A 24,260-nucleotide genomic window follows, 5' to 3' on the forward strand; every position below is an offset into this window, starting at 1 on the left:
GAGCCATGTATGTCTGTCCATCTGTCCGTCTGTCCGTTTTGTTTGTCGGCTCGTTCTCAGAGACTATAGAAGCTAGAGCCACCATATTTTGGCTCCGGACTGCTGTATGCTCACACTGAAACCAGTGTATTTCAAAAATGAGCCACGCCCCCTTCCGCCCCCGCAAAAGGGCGAAAACCTCCCAACAGCTTTGAAGATAAAAGAAAACTAAAAACTAAAAACGAAAACTATCAGATCACCCAATTGGGATCCGATCGGATCATTATTATAGCCACAAAGGAGAAATAAATTTCCTGTGGCTAAACCCACCCTGTCCAGCAGCTTTTGTTGCTCTTTTCACATTCTCTCATTCACACTCTGCTTCTGCTTCACTCGGCCCCTGCCTCTGCCCTCCCCCTGGCGTTGACTCTTCCGACTTTTAACCAAGACTAGGTTTTTAACGCTCTGTATTAGAAAAAGAGTGACCATCAAAGTTGCGTACAAGATGGCGTCGTAGATGGCGTCACTTTCGAAAAATTTTCTGTGAAACCTATCGGTCATTATTGCACAGAATGTGCAGACCATTTTAAATATCTCATAAATTGGAAAATATTAACTGATCCAATTTGTTTGATGCATTTTATTTAGTAGGCTCTTACTACGTGTTCTGTAATGTGAACGATATCTAGTGGTTGGCGATGTCTTCTACATCTAGATGTAGTCCTGAGTGCCGGGTATAAAAATTGTGAGGCGTAAGATCGTCTCACACGTCCCTTCTCGTTTTTTTTTGTTTTCTCCACATCTTTCAATCTCGCTTCCCATGCCTTCACCCTTCTTTCTTTTCCCCTCTCATCATGTGCATTTATTGTGCATTTAATTATATTTCCTTTTGCTTCTCTGCCTTCTATTGATATAAAAATCGTTACATTTAGTTTATTTTAAGCAAAATTTATTGCAGGGTAACATTTATGGGAATTGATTTTTGTATGTGAAATTTAGAATTAATGTTTATTAGAGTTAAATAAATATTTATAATGTTTGAGTAAAGTATAAGTGTTTGATCTCCTACAGCAAGCCCCTGTAGGCCCCTCGAAGACAAAGGGGTCTTGAAATTAGTATATTTATTTTTGGCGAATTCAAGACCAAGGTAGGGTGGGCGTAGATGTGCCTTGCAAACATCTGAGGTATGCTGTCCCTTGTCCGTTTTACACCTATAGTTATTGTCTTCCGTTTTAGACGTTGTACTCTTCCGTCCGGTTTATGGCTTTTTGTGTGCACGTTTCATTTTTTTTAAAGTAATAATAAGGTAGGCCCTAGCTTGGACAAGAACACCACACTCGTAGCCGACGAGCCAGCAGCCGGAACACATATAAGCGTGCCGTCCAAGAGCTACTAATAACATCTTGCCTATACATGAGTTATCCGTTATATATATAGACTGTCATTTGACTATTTTCTAATTAATTTCTATTTCTTAATTTAATTTATATTTTTTCATTTTCTTACGATTTTTTTTTGTTTATTGTCAATTGAGATTGAGGAGAAGTTTCGAAAGTTTTTCCGAGGTCTTAAATGCAGATGAATAAGAAGAGATCGAAAACATTTCCGCTATCAGTTAGATCCTGTACGAGTCTTTGGAATACCGAGAAGAACTTAACCGTAGGTTATTTTTCCGGGCCAGGATTCTATAGGTTCGGATTGAATTCTTCCCTTTTCGGTGCCAATAGCCGGACTGTCTTGATTCTTAGGAATACTGCAAGAATAGCTTTTGGAAGCTGTCCAGATCAATTCAGTTTAGGCTTGAAGCACCTCTCAACTTTATGCAATTGAAGCTTTTGGAAGCATTTTTGTAGTTCGGCAGATTTGGATTAGCAGTTGATGCATTTCTCATAGGTGCACTCCTGACCAAGGCCGATTTCATTAATATCCAAGCTTGCATTCTTTTTTTTATTGAATTTTAGATCACTATTCAGCCGAAATTGGACGCAGCTGAGAATAAATTGCATTTTTTTTCCACTGCCCGCGGCTTAGTGGTTCTAACTTATCATGAATTACTTTCCTCTTTAGCTATATTATATTAGCTTGGTGTATTAAATCGTGGAATGATGAGAGGGGCTACAGGGAGCTAAGCTAACGGGGAGATCAAACTATTTTGTTTTTGCGACTTAATTTTTTTAGTACAATTTCTGATGAAATTAATATTTTTAATTTTGGTTTCTATTATATTTTTACATATTTTAAATTTTTTAAAATTTAATTTTACACTTTTTTTTATAATTTTTTAATAGTTGAGGCAGTTAATTTTAAGATGGGGCTAGATCGGTCGGATGATGAAGGGGAACTTTCCGCAGCAGTTCGTTGCGGGCAGTGCAAGGAAGCTATATTATTTTATTTATATATTATTTTTATATCCGGTACTCGAAGAGTAAATAGGGCATATTGTATTTGTGGGGAATAACGTTTGTATGTAACGCACAGAAGGAAGCGTTTCCGACCCCATAATTTATATATATTCTTGATGAGCATCAATAGCCGAATCGATAGAGCCATGTCTGTCTGTCCATCTGTCCGTCTGTCCGTTTTGTTTGTCGGCTCGTTCTCAGAGACTATAGAAGCTAGAGCCACCATATTTTGGCTCCGGACTGCTGTATGCTCACACTGAAACCAGTGTATTTCAAAAATGAGCCACGCCCCCTTCCGCCCCCGCAAAAGGGCGAAAACCTCCCAACAGCTTTGAAGATAAAAGAAAACTAAAAACTAAAAACGAAAACTATCAGATCACCCAATTGGGATCCGATCGGATCATTATTATAGCCACAAAGGAGAAATAAATTTCCTGTGGCTAAACCCACCCTGTCCAGCAGCTTTTGTTGCTCTTTTCACATTCTCTCATTCACACTCTGCCTCTGCCCTCCCCCTGGCGTTGACTCTTCCGACTTTTAACCAAGACTAGGTTTTTAACGCTCTGTATTAGAAAAAGAGTGACCATCAAAGTTGCGTACAAGATGGCGTCGTAGATGGCGTCACTTTCGAAAAATTTTCTGTGAAACCTATCGGTCATTATTGCACAGAATGTGCAGACCATTTTAAATATCTCATAAATTGGAAAATATTAACTGATCCAATTTGTTTGATGCATTTTATTTAGTAGGCTCTTACTACGTGTTCTGTAATGTGAACGATATCTAGTGGTTGGCGATGTCTTCTACATCTAGATGTAGTCCTGAGTGCCGGGTATAAAAATTGTGACGCGTAAGATCGTCTCACACGTCCCTTCTCGTTTTGTGCATTTAATTATATTTCCTTTTGCTTCTCTGCCTTCTATTGATATAAAAATCGTTACATTTAGTTTATTTTAAGCAAAATTTATTGCGGGGTAACATTTATGGGAATTGATTTTTGTATGTGAAATTTAGAATTAATGTTTATTAGAGTTAAATAAATATTTATAATGTTTGAGTAAAGTATAAGTGTTTGATCTCCTACAGCAAGCCCCTGTAGGCCCCTCGAAGACAAAGGGGTCTTGAAATTAGTATATTTATTTTTGGCGAATTCAAGACCAAGGTAGGGTGGGCGTAGATGTGCCTTGCAAACATCTGAGGTATGCTGTCCCTTGTCCGTTTTACACCTATAGTTATTGTCTTCCGTTTTAGACGTTGTACTCTTCCGTCCGGTTTATGGCTTTTTGTGTGCACGTTTCATTTTTTATAAAGTAATAATAAGGTAGGCCCTAACTTGGACAAGAACACCACACTCGTAGCCGACGAGCCAGCAGCCGGAACACATATAAGCGTGCCGTCCAAGAGCTACTAATAACATCTTGCCTATACATGAGTTATCCGTTATAATTGTATCTTTCCCTTCTTTTTTGTACATATATAATTAGTTTGTTTTTATTCCTATTCTATAATTATCAGATAATTGTTAATTGAAATAAATATATTATAGATGCATTCATCAGCTTTAAAGAATGGCTAAGTTCACTACAACCAGATGTAAGATCCATAATTTATGTGGAAAAGAAAATGGCACCTCTAACAAAAGCGTAAAACAAAAATACCAGATTTTAAAAATTGTTAAAAAAAAGTTCTACGATAGAAAAAAAAACATAGTTCTTAAAAAAAATTGTAACCCCTCAGTCTATCAGAAAATGACGCTAAGGTTCCAGGTGGGAACAAAAATTTGACATTTGACTCAATCGACCCGGCTATTGATGCTGATCAAGAATATATATATACTTTATGGGATCGTAAACGTTTCCTTCTGTGCGTTACATACATTCACTTTGTGCACAAATACAATATACCCTATTTACTCTTCGAGTACCGAGTATAAAAATTAAGTTTGGTTCCTTGAGGTTTCGGGTAGTCGAATACTAGCTATTCGACCGGAAAATTCCTAGAGTCTATGCATGCAAAGCAATAAGCACGCATTTTGAATTGTTACCTCAGATTGTCCGACGAGCTTGCACGAATTGAATAGAGCCCTGTACCCTTTGAGTAACAGGCATAGTATTCCGCCATTCTAAGTTAGTATTCAAATCTAAAAACAAAACTAGTTGTAATTAAGTCCTTTTTATTCATATTTAATAATATTTTTTTAAATGTTAGCAAAACAATGCAAAAATTATAAGAAACATATTTATAAACTATAATGGTTTGGATTTGTGCTAATTTGATAAAAAAGTGCCTGTTTGATACATTTATTCGTGCTTGCAAATGATGCCTGCCAAGTATTTACGCGTGTAGAGATATCTTCTTTCGAATATTTTAATATATCCTTTACATAAGTACAAGCAATTGTAATGTTAACATCTCTGCAAACAGCAATTATAGTTACTTAATATTTAAAATTTTTCTTATTTAATTGATTTTGGGATGGGGTTTCAGCTTCTGCCGATTATTCTTTCACGAAGTTTATGTCCATCACAAAACAATAGTTCAAGGGGCAAGTANTTAAAACCAGATGTAAGATCTATAATTTATGTGGAAAAGAAAATGGCACCTCTAACAAAAGCGTGAAACAAAAATACCAGATTTTAAAAATTGTTAAAAAAATATTCTACGATAGAAAAAGAAAACATAGTTCTTGAGTTCCTTGAGGTTTCGGGTAGTCGAATACTAGCTATTCGACCGGAAAATTCCTAGAGTCTATGCATGCAAAGCAATAAGCACGCATTTTGAATTGTTACCTCAGATTGTCCGACGAGCTTGCACGAATTGAATAGAGCCCTGTACCCTTTGAGTAACAGGCATAGTATTCCGCCATTCTAAGTTAGTATTCAAATCTAAAAACAAAACTAGTTGTAATTAAGTCCTTTTTATTCATATTTAATAATATTTTTTTAAATGTTAGCAAAACAATGCAAAAATTATAAGAAACATATTTATAAACTATAATGGTTTGGATTTGTGCTAATTTGATAAAAAAGTGCCTGTTTGATACATTTATTCGTGCTTGCAAATGATGCCTGCCAAGTATTTACGCGTGTAGAGATATCTTCTTTCGAATATTTTAATATATCCTTTACATAAGTACAAGCAATTGTAATGTTAACATCTCTGCAAACAGCAATTATAGTTACTTAATATTTAAAATTTTTCTTATTTAATTGATTTTGGGATGGGGTTTCAGCTTCTGCCGATTATTCTTTCACGATGTTTATGTCCATCACAAAACAATTGTTCAAGGGGCAAGTATGGGCTGATTTCTTGTATGTACATATGTATGTATGTACATATGTATGTATGTATTTATTATACATATTTATATATATTATTTATATTTATATATTTTATATATATTTATATCTTAACAGTTTCTATTGTTGTCTACTCGACAAAACAAAACTTTTTTCCTCAAGGAACCAAAACGACTTTTCTGATACAATTCGGGCATTAACACTTCTTAAAGAAATATGGTTTTCTTGTATTTTTTAAGAATTTTTAATGTCTTGTATTTTTTTGAAGGTTTTCTCAGAGGTAGCGGTTTTTTTAATACCCGGTACTCAAAGCGTAAGTAGGGTATATTGTGCACATTATATATATTTGTTATATTATTTATATTTTATTTATATTATTATATATTTTTATTTATATATTTGTGCACAAAGTAAATGTGTGTAACGCACAGAAGGAAAAGTTTCCGACCCCATAAAGTATATATATTCTTGATCAGTATCAATAGCCGAGTCAATTGAGCCATGTCTGTCTGTCCGTCCGTCTGTTCGTTTGTCCGTCCGTCCGTCTGTCCGTCCGTCCTTCTGTCCGTCCTTATGAGAGCCTAGTACCTACTCGGCCATAACCGATGCCACATCCAAAGGCTATCACAATAGCAGGACATGTGAAGACTGAATTAGAAAAATAACTAAGGCGGCGCTCTTGGGAACTGCAGTCAATTTTGAAATTAGTTGTCGGTTATTAAAAGCGGTTCGCATGTGGTCGCAACTGTGTTTGTAACAACTTGTAGGCTTGAAAGGTACATAGCTGATTCTTACTTTGTTTTGTAGTGATTTGAAATTCAAAGATCTTTTAATCCTATTTGACTACATTTTTAAAGTTATTCTACTATTGGTTCTTGTTTGTTGCTTGCTTACGAGTATTTCGTCTCAATTAAATACAAATGTATGTACGTATTCGATCATGTTTGGTTGTATTATTTTTGCGAACTTGTTTCGTAACATTTGGGGGGCTATTTGTATAAGTATTCTGCCTATAAATTCGCTCATACATATGTATCTATGTAAATACATGTAACTTATTTCCATTTCTGTATTTTAATGGCTAGTTCAAATATTTATGTTTTGTAAAATTTGCTAGTGCAAACGCCTTACAATAAAACATAATGCGCTTAACATACATACATACTACTTTATGGTATAGCCCACGTTTCAGAGCGGGAATATATTTAAAAAATTGTTTTGATATACATACATACAGCGTGTAAGTGTTAGGTGTATTTATATACATAAATATTTATTATTTAATTTTTAACTGTAGGCATTGTTTTTATACAATTCTGTGAACTTTTTGTTTTTTTTTTTTTAATTCAAAAGAAATAAATTTGAATTTTCCGATGAAATTGATTTGAGTAAAGTTTGCCTCTTTTAAATTTTGCTTCTTCTGTGTGTGTGGAATTTTGATTTTTATCATTTTTGCATCAACAAAACTAGACTTCTCAAAACAAAAAGAGAGTATTTTTTGGGTTGTATTGGTGGGTACTTTTGGGCTGTACTTGGGATTACATAATGCTAAAATATTTCGATCTGCCGCAGCTCGAGACAACACATAATACATATCCATGCGTACTTGGTTTACATCAGAATTCTTTAAATTTACAAAATTGATTTTCTTGGTTGAGTTTATGCTTCATTTGTATTGTCTGCATCTGTATCCGTTTCTGAGCTGCAGTACCTGTTTGATTTTGAATATTCGTGCGTGTCGTATGCTTATCGGTTTAATTACTAAATTCTACATCAGTCGTTTGGCACGCACGTCACGCGAATAGCGTTCGTTTCGGAACAACCAAGTGAAAATGGTCACCAGGTGTTTGTGCTGGCAGGAGAATAGGCTGATTTCTTTTTGGTTTAGGCTCCAGTTGGCTGCTGCGGGTTTACAGGGCCTTTCCCATTCCAATGCATTGTCGTGTTTATCGTCAAGCTAAACCTCGGTGCCATCCTCGCCCTCGTCGTCAAACAGCTGACTTGTACTGCCCTGCCCCCTGCGCGTCGCCGTCACGGACATCTTCTTCTTGGGCTTCGGTGGTGGCCTTGGTGGTATCTTTGCAATCTTCGGTGAAGCGGAGTTGGCGACGCTGGAGTGAGTGGGGGACCCTGATGCCACCATCGAGGAAGAAAAACAGGTGGAGTTACCCAGGCCAGCTGCACTAATACTGGCACCCGGAATTATAGCAATCCCATGGTTTTTTCCCCCGGATAGAGACTCTGTTTCTGAGGGATACATGTGTGGTTGTTGATGCTGCCGTTGCATATGTTGCTGCTGTTGCTGGATCAGCTCGTGAATGGGTTCGTAGATCTTGGCCCCATTCGCCGCAGAGACCACTGACGTAAGACTGGGAGTGGCGGGAAGGGGACGATCGCGCATCGAGTACAACTGCTGTGCTCCCTGGGCTCCNGCAGCTCGAGACAACACATAATACATATCCATGCGTACTTGGTTTCCATCAGAATTCTTTAAATTTACAAAATTGATTTTCTTGGTTGAGTTTATGCTTCATTTGTATTGTCTGCATCTGTATCTGTTTCTGAGCTGCAGTACCTGTTTGATTTTGAATATTCGTGCGTGTCGTATGCTTATCGGTTTAATTACTAAATTCTACATCAGTCGTTTGGCACGCACGTCACGCGAATAGCGTTCATTTCGGAACAACCAAGTGAAAATGGTCACCAGGTGTTTGTGCTGGCAGGAGAATAGGCTGATTTATTTTTGGTTTAGGCTCCAGTTGGCTGCTGCGGGTTTACAGGGCCTTTCCCATTCCAATGCATTGTCGTGTTTATCGTCAAGCTAAACCTCGGTGCCATCCTCGCCCTCGTCGTCAAACAGCTGACTTGTACTGCCCTGCCCCCTGCGCGTCGCCGTCACGGACATCTTCTTCTTGGGCTTCGGTGGTGGCCTTGGTGGTATCTTTGCAATCTTCGGTGAAGCGGAGTTGGCGACGCTGGAGTGAGTGGGGGACCCTGATGCCACCATCGAGGAAGAAAAACAGGTGGAGTTACCCAGGCCAGCTGCACTAATACTGGCACCCGGAATTATAGCAATCCCATGGTTTTTTCCCCCGGATAGAGACTCTGTTTCTGAGGGATACATGTGTGGTTGTTGATGCTGCCGTTGCATATGTTGCTGCTGTTGCTGGATCAGCTCGTGAATGGGTTCGTAGATCTTGGTCCCATTCGCCGCAGAGACCACTGACGTAAGACTGGGAGTGGCGGGAAGGGGACGATCGCGCATCGAGTACAACTGCTGTGCTCCCTGGGCTCCAAGAGCCTTGGGTAGATTTAGCGTGGAGTTCCCCCCGGCAGTGGTGCGTAGCCCTAGGTTGTCATAGACGGGCTCGGCCTGCAGCTCCGCTGTGGTCTCTGTTCCCGTCTCGCTCGGGTTGGGCGAAGTAGGCGACTGAAAGTCGCTAGCTGTGTTCCAGGGTATGTTGATGCTCCCGACGTGCTGGGAGCCCAACTGGGAATACGTGGCTTTCGCGGAATGGTCATGTATCCCTGTTTCATTACCACGGCCGTGGTCGGCGAGTATACTACAGGGGCTGGAAGGAACGGGGACGCAGCGGCCTGCTGGTGGTGAAGAGCGGCAGCTATTTGCTGGTGCTGCCGCGAGTTGTTGGAAGCAATTAGCGCCAGGTTACGTGCCTTGGGATGCTGCAGCGTCATGAAGCCGTTTGTGGCCGCCGATATGGTGGTAGTTCCGTAGATGCCGTGCGGCGTCATGTGTGCGTATACGGGGCTAGCTAGTGGTGCCGAGCGTATTCCGTAAAGGACTTGATCCGGTGTGTTGGACTGGGATGACTGCATGGAAGGGGAGGTGGGTGGAACGCGGGCCGGGAAAGATGGCAGATCCGGAGGCAGACTGTTGCCATAGGCGTCGTCTACGTAGGTGTGCCTGGAGCGGGGAGTGGCCGTCTTGTCCGACAATGTCACCGAATGCGTCTCATCTTCCTGCAAATGATTTGATACTATATGAATATAGAATATGTTATATTTTTCTTCAGCAGATTTTGTTAATTATTTTAATATCTTATGAGCAACGCGTATTTCTGTCTTTTTTTCCCTAACACTACAGTTACTTTTTTTTTAATAGTACAGAACTTGTTTAAGCTTTTTTTTACCAATTACAAAATAGTTAATTAAGTTAAATAAAAAGCTTTTTATACCCGGTACTCGAAGGGTAAATAAGGTATATTGTATTTGTGCACAAAGTGGGTGTACACGAAAGCAAACGTTTCCGACCCCATTAAGAATATATATTCTTGATCAGCATCACTAGCCGAGTCGATTGAGCCATGTCTTTCTGTCCGTCTGTCCGTCCGTCCGTCTGTCCTTCTTGTTTGTCGGCTAGTTCTCAGAGACTATAAGAGCTAGAGCCAACAAATTTTGGCTTCAGACTGCTGAATGCTCACACTGATAATAGTGTATTCAAAAAAATTAGCCCGCCCCCTTCCGCCCTCGCAAAAAGGCGAAAAACCTCTCAAAGCTACAATTTTGAAGATAAAAGAAAATTAAAACGCCATTACGTTGGGAATGCCCATATCTATCAGATCACCAATTGGAATCCGATTGGATAATTATTATAGCCACAATGAAGAAATTAATTTGCAGGTGCTTAACCCACCCTGTCCCGCTGCTTTTGTTGTTTTTTCACATTCTCTCATTCACACTCTGCTTCTGCGGTGTGTGGCTTCTGCCTCTGCCGCGTCTCTGCTTCTTCCGTGGATCTGCAGTGTGAGGCTCTAGGGGAGGGGGGCGAGCGAAAATATCGTGTTGGCGTGAGAAGTTATGTAGGTGTAGATGAAGATGTGAGGCGTAGAAAAAATGTAAAATGCCAAAAGCCGAAAAGAGGTGGCAAGGTGGAATAATTTGTGGGCCCTTTGGATATCAATTGTGAAGAAGCGTACGCTCCCCACATTTTTTTGTAACGGGACTGAGGAGCCACCGACTCCGAAGCTGAGCCGGCAGAGGACCGACGGAGAGAACAGGGAACGCCGGCAGAAAACGAGCAGAACAGAATCCAAGAGACCGGCTGGAAACGGGAGTACAAAAATTGGATGGCGAGAGCAGTAGTAGACGTGAGTAGACGTGTCCGCGGACAAATAAAAGTTAAGGTTAAAAAAGTGCAGTGCACCATGTGTGATCGAGGAACCAAGAGGAAGCAAGCGGAATAAGGCGGCTGGCTATAAGGACTCACAACGGACACATCGAAATCTTGTGTGCGACTACTAACTACTCGTTGTGAAGCTAGATCACATTGACAAGCTGAAAGGACAGTTTAAGACTTTGCACAACAAGCTCAAGGAATTTGACCAAAATTAGATGCATAGTGGTTTGTCTGACAATTTCGAAACACTTGCCAGTACGCTTATAGCTTCAATTATGCTGGAAATCGCTGGTATAAGTGGAAGGATGCGGGGTACATTTTTTAAATAAAATTGTAACAGTGTGAGCATACAGAAGTCTGGATGCAAAATTTGGTGGCTCTAGCATTTATAGTCTCTGAGTTTCAGGTGCTCAACAAGACGGACGGACAGACGGACAGACAGACAGGGCTCAATCGACTCGGCTATTGATGGTGATCAAGAATATATACACTTTATGGGGTCGGAAACGATTCCTTCTGTGTGTTACATACATTAACTTGGTGCACAAATACAATATACCCTATTTACCCTTCGAGTACCGGGTATAAAAAAAGAGTTTTGTGTTATTCCCCATATTTTAAGGAGTCTTTCCTTTCTAAAAATGTGCTTAAAGTTTCCTTAAAGTTAAAAAAGTGAGTTGGCAACTATTTGAAAAGTGCTTATGATAGTGGTGCTATTATTTTTTTCACAATGTAGTCCCTTCTCGTTTTGAAAGGCTCTTAAGTTATTTAAGAAACGTAAGTAAAGCTGGTACAATTTGGAGAATAAAATAATAGCACCACTTTTGAAAAATGGATTTAAAATGTAAAAAATGACCAACGAGTAACGAATTTCTTAGTTAACACTTTTAAACTATTAATTCCAAATCTATATTTTTCATTCTGTATTTAGATCAGTGTCCTATTTTGGCAATAACAGCTGCGCAGCGTCTTGGCATGGAATCCACTAAGTCCCGGTGTTTCCGCAACTCCTCGCAACCAGTTCGGAATAAAAATCTCGAAGTAAAAAGCCAAGTGCTGCTGGTTCGACCGAGTCGGAATTCAATCAATTTTAATACTCTCCTTCTTTCAATTTCGCTATTCACCTATTACATGCATGTTCTTCCTCTTTGCTTATCGATATTCACATATTACATGTATGTTCTATAGCACCAAACTTCTGTGAGCATGGCAAAATGCAACAATTCAATATCTTAATGCTACAAATTCATTTTACTTATATCCAAATACTAATTGCTCCCGGCCATAAGCCCTTTGCGCAAATTTGGCGTAAACATACTCCCGGCCTTGGAAGCTCCTTCCAACAATTTTACTCGGTGTCTTCAATCGGTAACGGGCAGATCTTGTGTATGTTGCGCTTGTACAATCCTGATTTGGTTTTGATGGTGACTACACGAACTATACCATCAGTGCCAGGATGAACTTGATGTACACGACCCAGAGCCCATTGTCCTGGGGGTATGTTGTCTTCTCCAATTAAGACCAAAATGTCTGGTTGAATGTTGTTGCATACCATACGAAGACCACTTGCTTCGCTCCTGCAACAACGTCAAATACTCCAGCGACCAGCGTCTCCAAAATGCATGGTGTACTGCGACGATTCTTTTCCATCGATTAGCAGCAGATAACTTCAAAATGTCCTCATCAAATGACTCAGGCATGCAGTTCAATGGTCGACCAATTAAGAAATGACCCGGCGTCAATGCCTCGTAGTCATTACTGTCCGACGAAAGTGGGTGAACCGGTCGTGAGTTCATCACTGCCTCTGCTTGTGCTATCGCCGTGACCAGTTCCTCGTAGTTAAGCGCTGTGCTATTGACACTTCGCACCATCAATTGCTTCGCTACCTTTACTGCGCTCTCCCATAGTCCTCCAAAATGCGGCGATCGAGGTGGGATAAAATGGAAATTGACACCGAGTTGGCTGCACTGATCCACAATTTGGTGCTTGCCACTGTCATTCCAGATCAAATCCGCTATTGCCTTCAGCTCCCGTGAAGCACCAACAAAATTGGTGGCATTGTCACAGAACAGCTCTGCGCTGATCCCACGCCGAGCAAAAAATCGTTTGAGTGCGGCTATAAATGCGTTGGTGCTTAGGTCTGATACAAGCTCTAGATGGCAAGCCTTGCTCAAAAAGCACACAAAAACGCACAGATAAACCTTGATAGGCCGCCGTCCTCTTTGGTTGAAGTGCATCCATAGCGGTCCAGCGTAGTCGAGTCCAGTACGTTCAAAGGCCTTCACTCCTTGCTGCACTCGGCTTGCTGGTAAGGAACCCATAATTTGCGTAGCTAATATTGGACGTTGGCGAAAACATGCAATGCAACTCCTTATCGTGCTGCGAGCTAGTTTTCTAGCATTGATGACCCAAAAACGCTGTCGCACAAAAGCACAGAACGCTTGCGCTCCGACATGCATGTTGCTTCGATGCGTATATTCAAACAATGATTTTACAACAATATGATTATTTGGTAAAAGCATGGGGTGTTTGGTGTTAAATGGTACATTGGCCCTAGACAGCCTGCCACCTACACGAAATATTTCTATACCCTCAGACTGGTCTAGAAACGGGTCAAGTGCTTGCATTTTTGAAGAACTTATAATTTTGCCATTGCGTAATTTTTCGAACTCAGTGTAAAAACTTAAAGCTTGCAAATTGAATACTACATAATTCAAGCCACCTTTTAATTCGAGTGCCGTTAGCTCCTTAGCTCTAGTCGAATCAATCTTTTGTGCAATTTGACGCCAACGATAAACGAAACCAAATACTCTCGTTAGTTTTAAAAAATCCTTAGCATATTTGCTACCTCCTATTATGTCATGTACTATAATCTTTGGACAGGCTAGCAGGCTAAATTTGTTTTTTCGTTCTTCGGGGACCCCCTCTGGACCTTACCATTCCCCAAGTGTCCACTGCTCATCAGGCAACTGCAAGAATTCTGGTCCTTGCCACCACAACGACGAAGCCTTTAGCTGACTTGTGCACAGCCCTCGAGAAACGATATCTGCCGGATTTTGCTTTGATTCTATTTTTTGCCACTCCTGTGCGTTCGAAAGCTCTTGAATTATAGCTACTCTGTTGGCCACAAAGGTTGTCCAACGACTAGCATGCGATGCGATCCAACTCAAAACAATTGTCGAATCTGTAAAGTAATCGACCTTAGAAAATGATTCACGTGTACACCTTTTGATTTTTTCCATAAGCTGCGCTAACAGTCTCGCACCTTCTAATTCTAATCTAGATAGCGATACTACTCGAACAGGTGCAACCTTCGATTTGGCTGCCAACAAATTTGCTGAAATACCTCCACGCTTATCAATGACGCGAACATATACCGCCGCTCCGTAAGCTCTACAAGAGGCATCTGCGAACCCATACAGCTCAACTCTGTCTTCCGATGCATGGACTGGCACTACAGCTCGTGGTAACGAACACTCATGAACAAGTTCCAATTCGCTTCTGTATTTCTGCCATTGTAGCGCATAGCTTGGTGGCAACTCCTCATCCCATTGCTGCTTTAGCAACCACAGTTCTTGCATGAAAGTCTTTCCTAAAATCAAAAGGGGGCTTAGAAATCCCATTGGATCAAACAACAGTGCTAACTCTGATAACACGATACGCTTCGTAATGCTGTCCGAGTTACTTGCGACGTACGCAAATTTAAACTTATCAATCCTCGAAGCCCAAAATATTCCAAGCGTCTTTGCTGTATCTGTTACCTGTAGCTCTAACGGTTCTACTACGTCTGCACGATCTCCATCACAATAGCTGTTAGAGCGCCACTTATGAAGCTCGAATCGCCCCAACTTTAACAACTCGGTAACTTCATGTTTTAATTCCTTTAGCTGCTCGTAAGAGCTCGCTCCAGCTAGCATATCATCCATGTAGAAGTTTTGCCTTACAGCTTCGCTAGCTAATGGGAATGATTCCCCAAATTGATCCGCTAAATAGTAAAGACATCTAACTGCTGCTAAAAAGGTGCTGAATTGGTTCCATAGGTAACCGTTTTAAGGCGTAGTACCTTAATTGGGTCAGTACTACAATTACGCCATAAAATGCACAAATAATTGCAGTCGCTTGGCTCAAGTAATATTTGCCTATACATCTTAGAGATGTCAGCAGTCAATGCAAATCGATAAAACCGGAATCGAGTAAGGGTCTCGAACAAATCTGGTTGCAACGTTGCTCCTACCAGCATTGTATCGTTTAACGCAAGCCCATTGCTTGATTTACATGATGCATCAAATACGACTCTCAACTTTGTCGTCAAACTTTCTGGGCGAATCACCGGATGATGGGGCATGATATATTTCACCTCGTGTATCTTATCAGCCGCTACCTCCTCTAAATGATCCAATTGTCTATACTCATCGATAAATTCTGCGTAAGCTCTCTTGAGCTCTGGATTCTTACTGAACTTTCGTTCTAAGTTCAAAAACCTAGTCAAAGCGATATTATAGGAATCCCCTAGCGACTTCTGTGGCTGTGCAAAAGGCAAGCGAACTACTGTACGATTATCGTCTGTTCGTTTCACTGTAGATACGAACATCTCTTCACAAATCCTTTCCGATTCTGTTAATACTTTTCCGGGTAGCAACACCTCTTCGCATTGCCAGAACTGTTGCACCAAATTTTGCAACTGGTCAGCCTCCTGTTGCCTTGGACCATCAGGTTTATTCACAATCAACGCTACATTCTCGTCAGGAATACACTCGCCCACCACTATCCAACCTAACAACGATCTCTGTAGTACTGGCTTATTTAATCCCATTCTAATTTGACCAGCTACTATTATTTATTTCTTCTGCCGAATCAAATGAAGGATCTGCAAGTTTTACCTTCTTTGGAACTAGTGACTTTAAGACTCCTGTCGCTGTGGGATGATACCGTGTTATTTCTGGCAAAACACTAAACTTGCCTGCTGCAACAAAGTTTGTCACTCTGGACTTGAACGTTGTTTCAATCTCCCCGACAACCTCGGACTTTAAGTTTCCAATACCATTTAGTGAATACTGCACTTCGCTGACTGGAAGGTTTAGCTGTGACGCAAATCTGGCTGTCACAAAATTAATTTGACTACCTGAATCTAAAACACATCTGCATTTATAGAATCCACTATCTGCACATTTAACCAGTACAATGGCAGTAGCTAAAAAACTGGTTCCTCTATTTGTAAGAAGCGAACTTTGCAACGATGCCTGGCCATTGCCCAGAACCCTTGTTGCATTTCCATTGGTTACTTCCCTATGTAACAAGATATGTGGCTTATTACAGATAGTGCACAATGGCGCCGTACATTCCCTGGTTCGATGCCGCTTGCTAAAACAACGAAAGCATAAACCATGTTTCTTAATTTCAAAATACCTTTGTAGAGGAGTCAGAGAAGCACATTTCGGACACACCTTTACGCCATGCGAACCTGAGCAGCAGTGGCATGAAGTTCCACTTGAATCTACTGCGGCCGCCAAACTTGCCCTTTTTCCGATGTTATTAGTCTTAACCATCCCTGGTTTTCTCACTTCTCGACCCGCTAGGTTAATGCCTCTGTTGACTATAAACAGCGAAAGCGCCTTCCATGATGGCAATTGAGAACAATCGAATTCGTTCTCCCATATTTCCAGTGAGTCTTCATCCAACTTGCTTTGGACTAAGTGGAACAAAAGCGCGTCTAAGATTTCACTCTCACTGCCTAATGAGCGTAGAGCCTCCAACTGAGAGTTAACAGCATCAACTAATCCTCTTAGTGAATCCGAATTAGCATGTTTTAGCTTATTTATGCTAAAAAGCTCATGCACATGGGCTCGAACAATAATGGACTTATTCTCAAATCGATTCTTAAGCAGCTGCAATGCCCTTCTGTAGTTTGCTGCAGACAGCTCCAAACACTCAATCGTAAGCAAGGGAATTGGGCCTAAACACGACCTTAAGTGTAGAAATTTTGACAGTTCGTCAACCTCACCGTCCGATTCTATCAACGTTTCAAAAGTGTTGAACCAACTTGTCCGATCTGTAACCTTTCCACTAAATTCGGGCCCTTTGGGCTAACTGTGCCAGAATTTTAGCCTTTATTTCACAATATAAATTTTCAATTTCTTGTCTACTCTCAAATTCACGAACATCGTCACTATCATTCTCTATTTGTTGTTGGATGCTGCATAATTGCGTAAAAACTGATTCGACCAGACTCAATCGCGCTTCTAACTCTGACGCAACCATTGCTGCACATTTCTCCGAAATATATGCCTTTTTTCGATTTAATGAAGCCATCAAACTTTCTCGCGAAGCACTAAAGTCCGCATCTTTACCTTTTTTAGGAGCCATGTTGCTCCCACTACTATTAACCAATGGTAATACAACTGATTATAGCTGTTTGAGCTAGGTGTTACAATGCTCACACCCTCAATTAGCTACCGAAATTAAATCAGTTAAAAAATTCACTCAACAAATTCACTGCCAAAAATTTGAAGTCACTCAAGCGATCTTTCTCTAAAAAACCACGGACTCAAAGATGCACTCAAACGCAGTACCCAAATTGCTAACTGACTTCAACAATGCCCTCAACGTAGGGCTCGAAATTATTGAATTTCGCAATAAGCAATGCACAATATACCGGCTTAATATGTCTGTATGTATTTCCTTTAAAAGTGTCATATACGCGAGAGCACAGCTGTAGCTTCTTTCTTTTCTTTGCTTTTAACTACTTTCTGCCGCTGCGCTTGCACACGATATTCCAAGATCAGTTTAAGGTTACGAACTCTATGCACTTTCCGTAATACGTACATACATATGTACATACATGCATGTGTGCGAGTGTCTTTTCTCTTTTTTATTTTCTAAAGTTCCAATTGAACTAAGTACACTCACACTTGCATATACTTGAACCTCAATTATCTCGAGTTAGCCGCACACTATATTAAGCACCAATGTGTGTTTAACACTTTTCACCAGACACACCAGCTTTATACGCCAATTTTTAATCCAAAACTAATTAAGCTCCAACGATGAGCTTCAAATGGGACGTGAACTTTTTCCAAGAAGTCCCTGCTCGGGCGCAAAATGTTTCCGCAACTCCTCGCAACCAGTTCGGAATAAAAATCTCGAAGTAAAAAGCCAAGTGCTGCTGGTTCGACCGAGTCGGAATTCAATCAATTTTAATACTCTCCTTCTTTCAATTTCGCTATTTACCTATTACATGCATGTTCTTCCTCTTTGTCTATCGATATTCACATATTACATGTATGTTCTATAGCACCAAACTTCTGTGAGCATGGCAAAATGCAACAATTCAATATCTTAATGCTACAAATTCATTTTACTTATATCCAAATACTAATTGCACAATTCAATATCTTAATGCTACAAATTCATTTTACTTATATCCAAATACTAATTGCTCCCGGCCATAAGCCCTTTGCGCAAATTTGGTGTAAACACCCGGGTCGATGGTTTTTATGTCAGGCGACTGTGCAGGCCACTCTAACACGTTCAGTGTTGGCCCCGAACCATTCCTTTGCATTCATTCTGGCGTTTCATGCAAAGGGTAGCGTTACTGTCTCCATGATATTCAAGGGCACGTGCTGATCCATGATGGTTAATAGCACTAAGCAAACAATTCATAGAGGCGTCAAACTGACTTTAAACTGGCTGCATAAAGAGTATAGGGGATTGGCTCCCAGTGCCTTGGCTCTTGGTGCTAATGACTTCTGCTGAGAGAGTTGTGCATTTGGCTCTCTTGTGTATTGAACGCAAAGCGACTCTCGTAAAAACAAAGTTTTGTTTTCTCTTTTAAGTCTGAAAAACGCGATTCCGTAGGGACTGGCCATATCTATCAAATCACATATGCAGTGGCTAAACCCACCCTGTCCCGCAGCTTTTGTTGTTTTTTTTTTCACATTTTCTCATTCACACTCTGCTTCGTCCTCTTCCTCTGCCGCGATTCTGCAGTGTGTGGGTCTACGGAAGGGAGGCGAGCTAAAGGAGCGTGTTGGCGTGAGACGTTTTGTAGATGTAGGTGACAGTTGAAGAAAAAATTTAAAATTTGACAAGACACCGCTAAGGTGCAGATGTAGTACTGAGTGCCGGGTATAAAAGTTGTGACGCGTAAGAAGCGTCTCACACGTCCCTTCTCGTTATCGCAGTGTAGATGCAGATGACATACGACGAACAAATTTAAAATGTAAAATTTGGAAAATTCTCACTTGTGACGCGTAAGAAGCGTCTCACACGCCCCGTTTTTAAAGGCTTTTAAGTTATTTAAGAAACTTAAGTAAAACTGGTACAATTTGGAGCACCATCTATTAGATTACCAAATTGGGATCCGATTGGGTCATTGTTATAAATATAGACATAGATTATGATATATTATGATATTTTAAAGTTAGCCCCGCCCCCTTTCGCCCCCGCAAAAATCAGTACCTACAGAATGTCGCTTTTAGTTTTCTTGTATCTTCAAATTTGTGGCTGTGGGAGATTTTCGCCCTTTTGCGGGGGCGCAGCTAATTTTTATGCATTACATACATCAACTTTGTGCACAAATACAATATTTATTCTATTTATTCTATTTATTCTTCGAGTATCAGGTATAAAAAAAATATTTTATATTAAAAACGTTATGCCGTGGCCCCACTTTAATTCCTGTGACTGAGTCGGTATAAATACATGATCTTTAGAGTATTTAAAAAAAGCAAGAGCATCCGTGCACAACATTTATCAGACATTCGCATCAATATATTGTCTCAACTTTTTACCCTATTTATTCTTCGAGTATCAGGTATAAAAAAAATATTTTATATTAAAAACGTTATGCCGTGGCCCCACTTTAATTCCTGTGACTGAGTCGGTATAAATACATGATCTTTAGAGTATTTAAAAAAAGCAAGAGCATCCGTGCACAACATTTATCAGACATTCGCATCAATATATTGTCTCAACTTTTTAGCACGAATTGAATTTAGCAAGGTTTGTATCAAATACAAATAATGAACAATAAAGGTTTAGAGTTGCGTATATTTAATTACGACTTTATATATACAAACAGAATGCGGATATTAAATGTATTTAAAAAGCAACAAGCTGTAGTTCTTCACAGTGCAGATACCTACAACCGAGTATGTTCACGATGCAGGAATAGACCAGAATTTCTTTCCGCACTAGCGCCGTTCTTCTATTTTGTTGCTACAAAATTGCTGTCTGTAAATTGGGGGTTGATGTGTTTTTGAGTTATCGGCAAAGCGTAGCGACATACATATAAACGGAAATTAATCTCAACTTGTCGCAGCTCACTACACCACTGAATTTCTACATTAGATATATTTAATGCTAGCTTAGAAGTTGGCTTCGATTAGCTCACGTTTTTAGAAATTTGAATTTTTTTAATATTGATCTATATTCTAGTTGCTGTTTCTTTATAAAGTTCAGCTCATTTTTGTTTAATTATACCCGGTACTCTAAGAGTAAATAGGGTATATTGTATTTGTGCGAATAACGGTTGTATGTAACGCACAGAAGGAAGCGTTTCCGACCCCATAAAGTATATATATTCTTGATCAGCATCAATAGCCGAGTCGATAGAGCCATGTCTGTCTGTCCGTCTGTCCGTCTTGTTTGTCGGCTCGTTCTCAGAGACTATAAGAGCTAGAGCCACCAAATTTTGGCTCCGGACTGCTGTATGCTCACACTGAAACAAAAATCAGCCACGCCCCCTTCCGCCCCCGCAAAAGGGCGAAAACCTACCAAACCTACAATTTTGAAGATACAAGATAACTAAAAACGCCATTCCGTAGTGAATGGCCATATCTATCAGATCAAAAAATTGGGATCCGATCGGATCATTATTATAGCCAGAAGGAAGAAATTAATTTTCAATGGCTAAACCCACCCTGTCCAGCTGCTTTTGTTGTTTCTTTCACATTCTCTCATTCACACTCTGCTTCTGCTTCACTCGGCCCTTGCCTCTGCCCTCCCCCTGCCCGAGCCTGTTATGACTTTTAACCCACCCCTTCCCACAGCTTATATTTGTTTTTTTTTTGTGTGAGGGCGCTGCCTCTGCGTCTGCCGCAAGTCAGCAGTATGTGGGTCTAGGGAAGGGTGGCGAGCGTATTAGTGTGAGAAGTGTTGTAGATGTAGATGACTTTGTAGCATTAAGCTACTGACAGAAGCTTGTTGCTATAGAGCAAACATGTGATATGCGAATACGATAGAGAAAGAGGAAGAACATGCATTTAATAGGTTAATATCGAAATTGAAAAGAAGAAGAGATTAAATTGATTTGAATTCCGACTCGGCCGAACAGCAGCACTTGGCTTTTTATTTCGAGATTTTGATTCTGAACTGGTTGCGAGGAGTTGCGGAAACAGTGGCCAAAAGCTAATTTTTAAAAGTTAAAACCAAGACTAGGTTTTTAACGCTCTGTATTAGAAAAAGAGTGACCATCAAAGTTGCGTACCAGAAAATTGCATAGATGGCGCCACTTTCGAAAAATCTGCTGTGAAACCTAGCGGTCATTATAGCACAGAATGTGCAGGGAAAAAGTACCAATTTTAATGCTGTTTTAAATATCTCATAAATTGGAAAATACGATTAACTGATCCAATTTTTTTGATGCATTTTATTTAGTAGGCTTTTTGCTACGTGTTCTGTAATGTGAACGATATCTAATGGTTGGCGATGTCTTCTACATCTAGATGTAGTCCTGAGTGCCGGGTATAAAAGGTGTGACGCGTAAGAAGCGTCTCACACGTCCCTTCTCGTTATCGCAGTGTAGATTCAGATGACATACGACTAACAAATTTAAAATGTAAAATTTGGAAAAAATCTCACTTGTGACGCTTAAGAAGCGTCTCACACGCCCCGTTTTTAAAGCGTTTTTAAAGGCTTTTAAGTTATTTAAGAAACTTAAGTAAAACTGGTACAATTTGGAGCACCATCTATCAGATTACCAAATTGGGATCCGATTGGGTCATTGTTATAAATATAGACATAGATTATGATATATTATGATATTTTAAAGTTAGCCCCGCCCCCTTTCGCCCCCGCAAAAATCATTACCTACAGAATGTCGCTTTTAGTTTTCTTGTATCTTCAAATTTGTGGCTGTGGGAGATTTTCGCCCTTTTGCGGGGGCGGAGCTAATTTGTATGCATTACATACATCAACTTTGTGCACAAATACAATATACCCTATTTATTCTTCGAGTATCAGGTATAAAAAAAATATTTTATATTAAAAACGTTATGCCGTGGCCCCACTTTAATTCCTGTGACTGAGTCGGTATAAATACATGATCTTTAGAGTATTTAAAAAAAGCAAGAGCATCCGTTTATTTATCAGACATTGGCATCAATATATTGTCTCAACTTTTTAGCACGAATTGAATTTAGCAAGGTTTATATCAAATACAAATAATGAACAATAAATGTTTAGAGTTGCGTATATTTAATTACGACTTTATATATACAAACAGAATGCGGATATTAAATGTATTTAAAAAGCAACAAGCTGTAGTTCTTCACAGTGCAGATACCTACAACCGAGTATGTTCACGATGCAGGAATAGACCAGAATTTCTTTCCGCACTAGCGCCGTTCTTCTATTTTGTTGCTACAAAATTGCTGTCTGTAAATTGGGGGTTGATGTGTTTTTGAGTTATCGGCAAAGCGTAGCCACATACATATAAACGGAGATTAATCTCAACTTGTCGCAGCTCACTACACCACTGAATTTCTACATTAGATATATTTAATGCTAGCTTAGAAGTTGGCTTCGATTAGCTCACGTTTTTAGAAATTTTAATTTGTTTAATATTGATCTTTATTCTAGTTGCTGTTTCTTTATAAAGTTCAGCTCATTTTTGTTACTTGTGTTGCAGTTTCTGATGTTGATGCTGTCGTTTTTTTTTTAATGTATCGTCTGTCTTTGTCTTAAGACGCTGCCACTGCTGTGGCCGAAACTAGCATCGTTTCACTGAAATCGATATGATTCAACTCGAGTTGTTCCTCTTCAGCACGTAACTTTTCAGCCTCTTTCTCTTGTAGTTGTGCCTCTAGCTCCTCTATATTGCGAAAAGTTAAATATTACCTCTAACCGTATTTTGTTCCGATTGAAGCTGGTGACCAGATTGATAGCGGTATCCTTTTTACTGGAATCGAGCTCGTAGAGACTACAAGCTCCCTCATACAAGTGCAGTATGGATGCGTTGTGCTTGGCAATAAACTCATCGTTGAGCTGCTGGAGGGTCTTGCTGCATATCAGTTCTTCCGTCGCCTTGTCAAGCACCTTCTGAACGTGCTCGTTTAATGGCTGCTGTTTAAAGGCGCTGGACAGCGACTTCATAAAACGAATAATACAGCTATGGATCTCAGGATGCGCTTTATTAACGACACGGGCACGCTGTATGGACTGAAGCATCAATAGCAGCTTGTTTTTACGATAGTAAACCTCGAAGGCCAATAAATGCGTCTCAATGCGTTCTTTGGCTAGCTGCTGCAACGGCTTGAGGAAGTCAATGGCCCTTTCTAATGGTTCGTCCGTTCGTTCCAACTTCTCTGCCACGAGCTCATCAAGTTGCGGCGCGTCAGGATCTGTCTCCTGGCTAGCTTGCTGATTGGATTTCTGATGCTGTTCGCGCTTAAGCTCAGCTTTTTTTTTGCCTTGCGCTGTTTGCTGCGCAGCTTCTTTAACTCAGACGGGGGACGGTTTTCTATTTCAGATAAAAAAAAAATTTCATAAATTAAAAAAAGGAAAATCGTTGTGAGACGCTTCGTATACGTCATATACATATATATACCCATATACCCGCGTTTTATACCCGCTACCACTAAGCAAACAGCTCATAGAGGAGTCAAAGTGACTCAAAACTGGCTGCCTAATCAGTATAGGGGATTGGCTCCCAGTGCCTTCGGCTCTTGGTGAGAGAGCCTTCGGCTGAGAGAGTTTGGCGTGTGTGCTCTATTGAGCATTGTACGCAAACCTGCTTTACACAAGTCAACAGTGCCGAAATAAAATGTGTTTTCTTTTCTTTACAAGTCGGATTCGTAATTTCATGTGTGCGGTGACACATACTTACATTTGTAACTACATATGAACATGGTGGCTATGCCTGTATCTATTCTCGACTTCACATGCGCTTTAATTTTTAGCGCTTGAGACTTTTTGCATTTTTATACCCGGTACTCGAAGAGTAAATAGGGCGTATTGTATTTTGGAAGCGTTTCCGACCCCATAAAGTATATATATTCTTGATCAGCATCAATAGCCGAGTCGATAGAGCCATGTCTGTCTGTCCGTCTGTCCGTCTTGTTTGTCGGCTAGTTCTCAGAGACTATAAGAGCTAGAGCCACCAAATTTTGGCTCCAGACTGCTGTATGCTCACACTGAAACCAGTGTATTTCAAAAATGAGCCCC

At 40.2% G+C, this 24,260-nt stretch overlaps 1 protein-coding gene and 1 pseudogene across 1 annotated transcript; both read right to left on the minus strand.

The window, feature by feature from the left end:
- Nucleotides 1–7,063: 7,063 nt before the first annotated feature.
- On the minus strand, nucleotides 7,064–9,727 carry LOC117591582 (the record flags this gene model as incomplete). Its single annotated transcript, XM_034284901.1, has 3 exons — nucleotides 7,064–8,168; nucleotides 8,508–9,124; nucleotides 9,160–9,727. Coding segments are annotated over 3 exons (1,716 nt in total), but the record flags the coding sequence as incomplete, so codon positions are not given.
- A 12,978-nt stretch (nucleotides 9,728–22,705) lies between these two features.
- On the minus strand, nucleotides 22,706–23,560 carry LOC117591581 (annotated as a pseudogene).
- Nucleotides 23,561–24,260: the final 700 nt, after the last annotated feature.

This window comes from Drosophila guanche, unplaced genomic scaffold (assembly GCF_900245975.1).
Source record: "Drosophila guanche unplaced genomic scaffold, DGUA_6, whole genome shotgun sequence".
NCBI classification, from domain to species: domain Eukaryota; kingdom Metazoa; phylum Arthropoda; class Insecta; order Diptera; family Drosophilidae; genus Drosophila; species Drosophila guanche.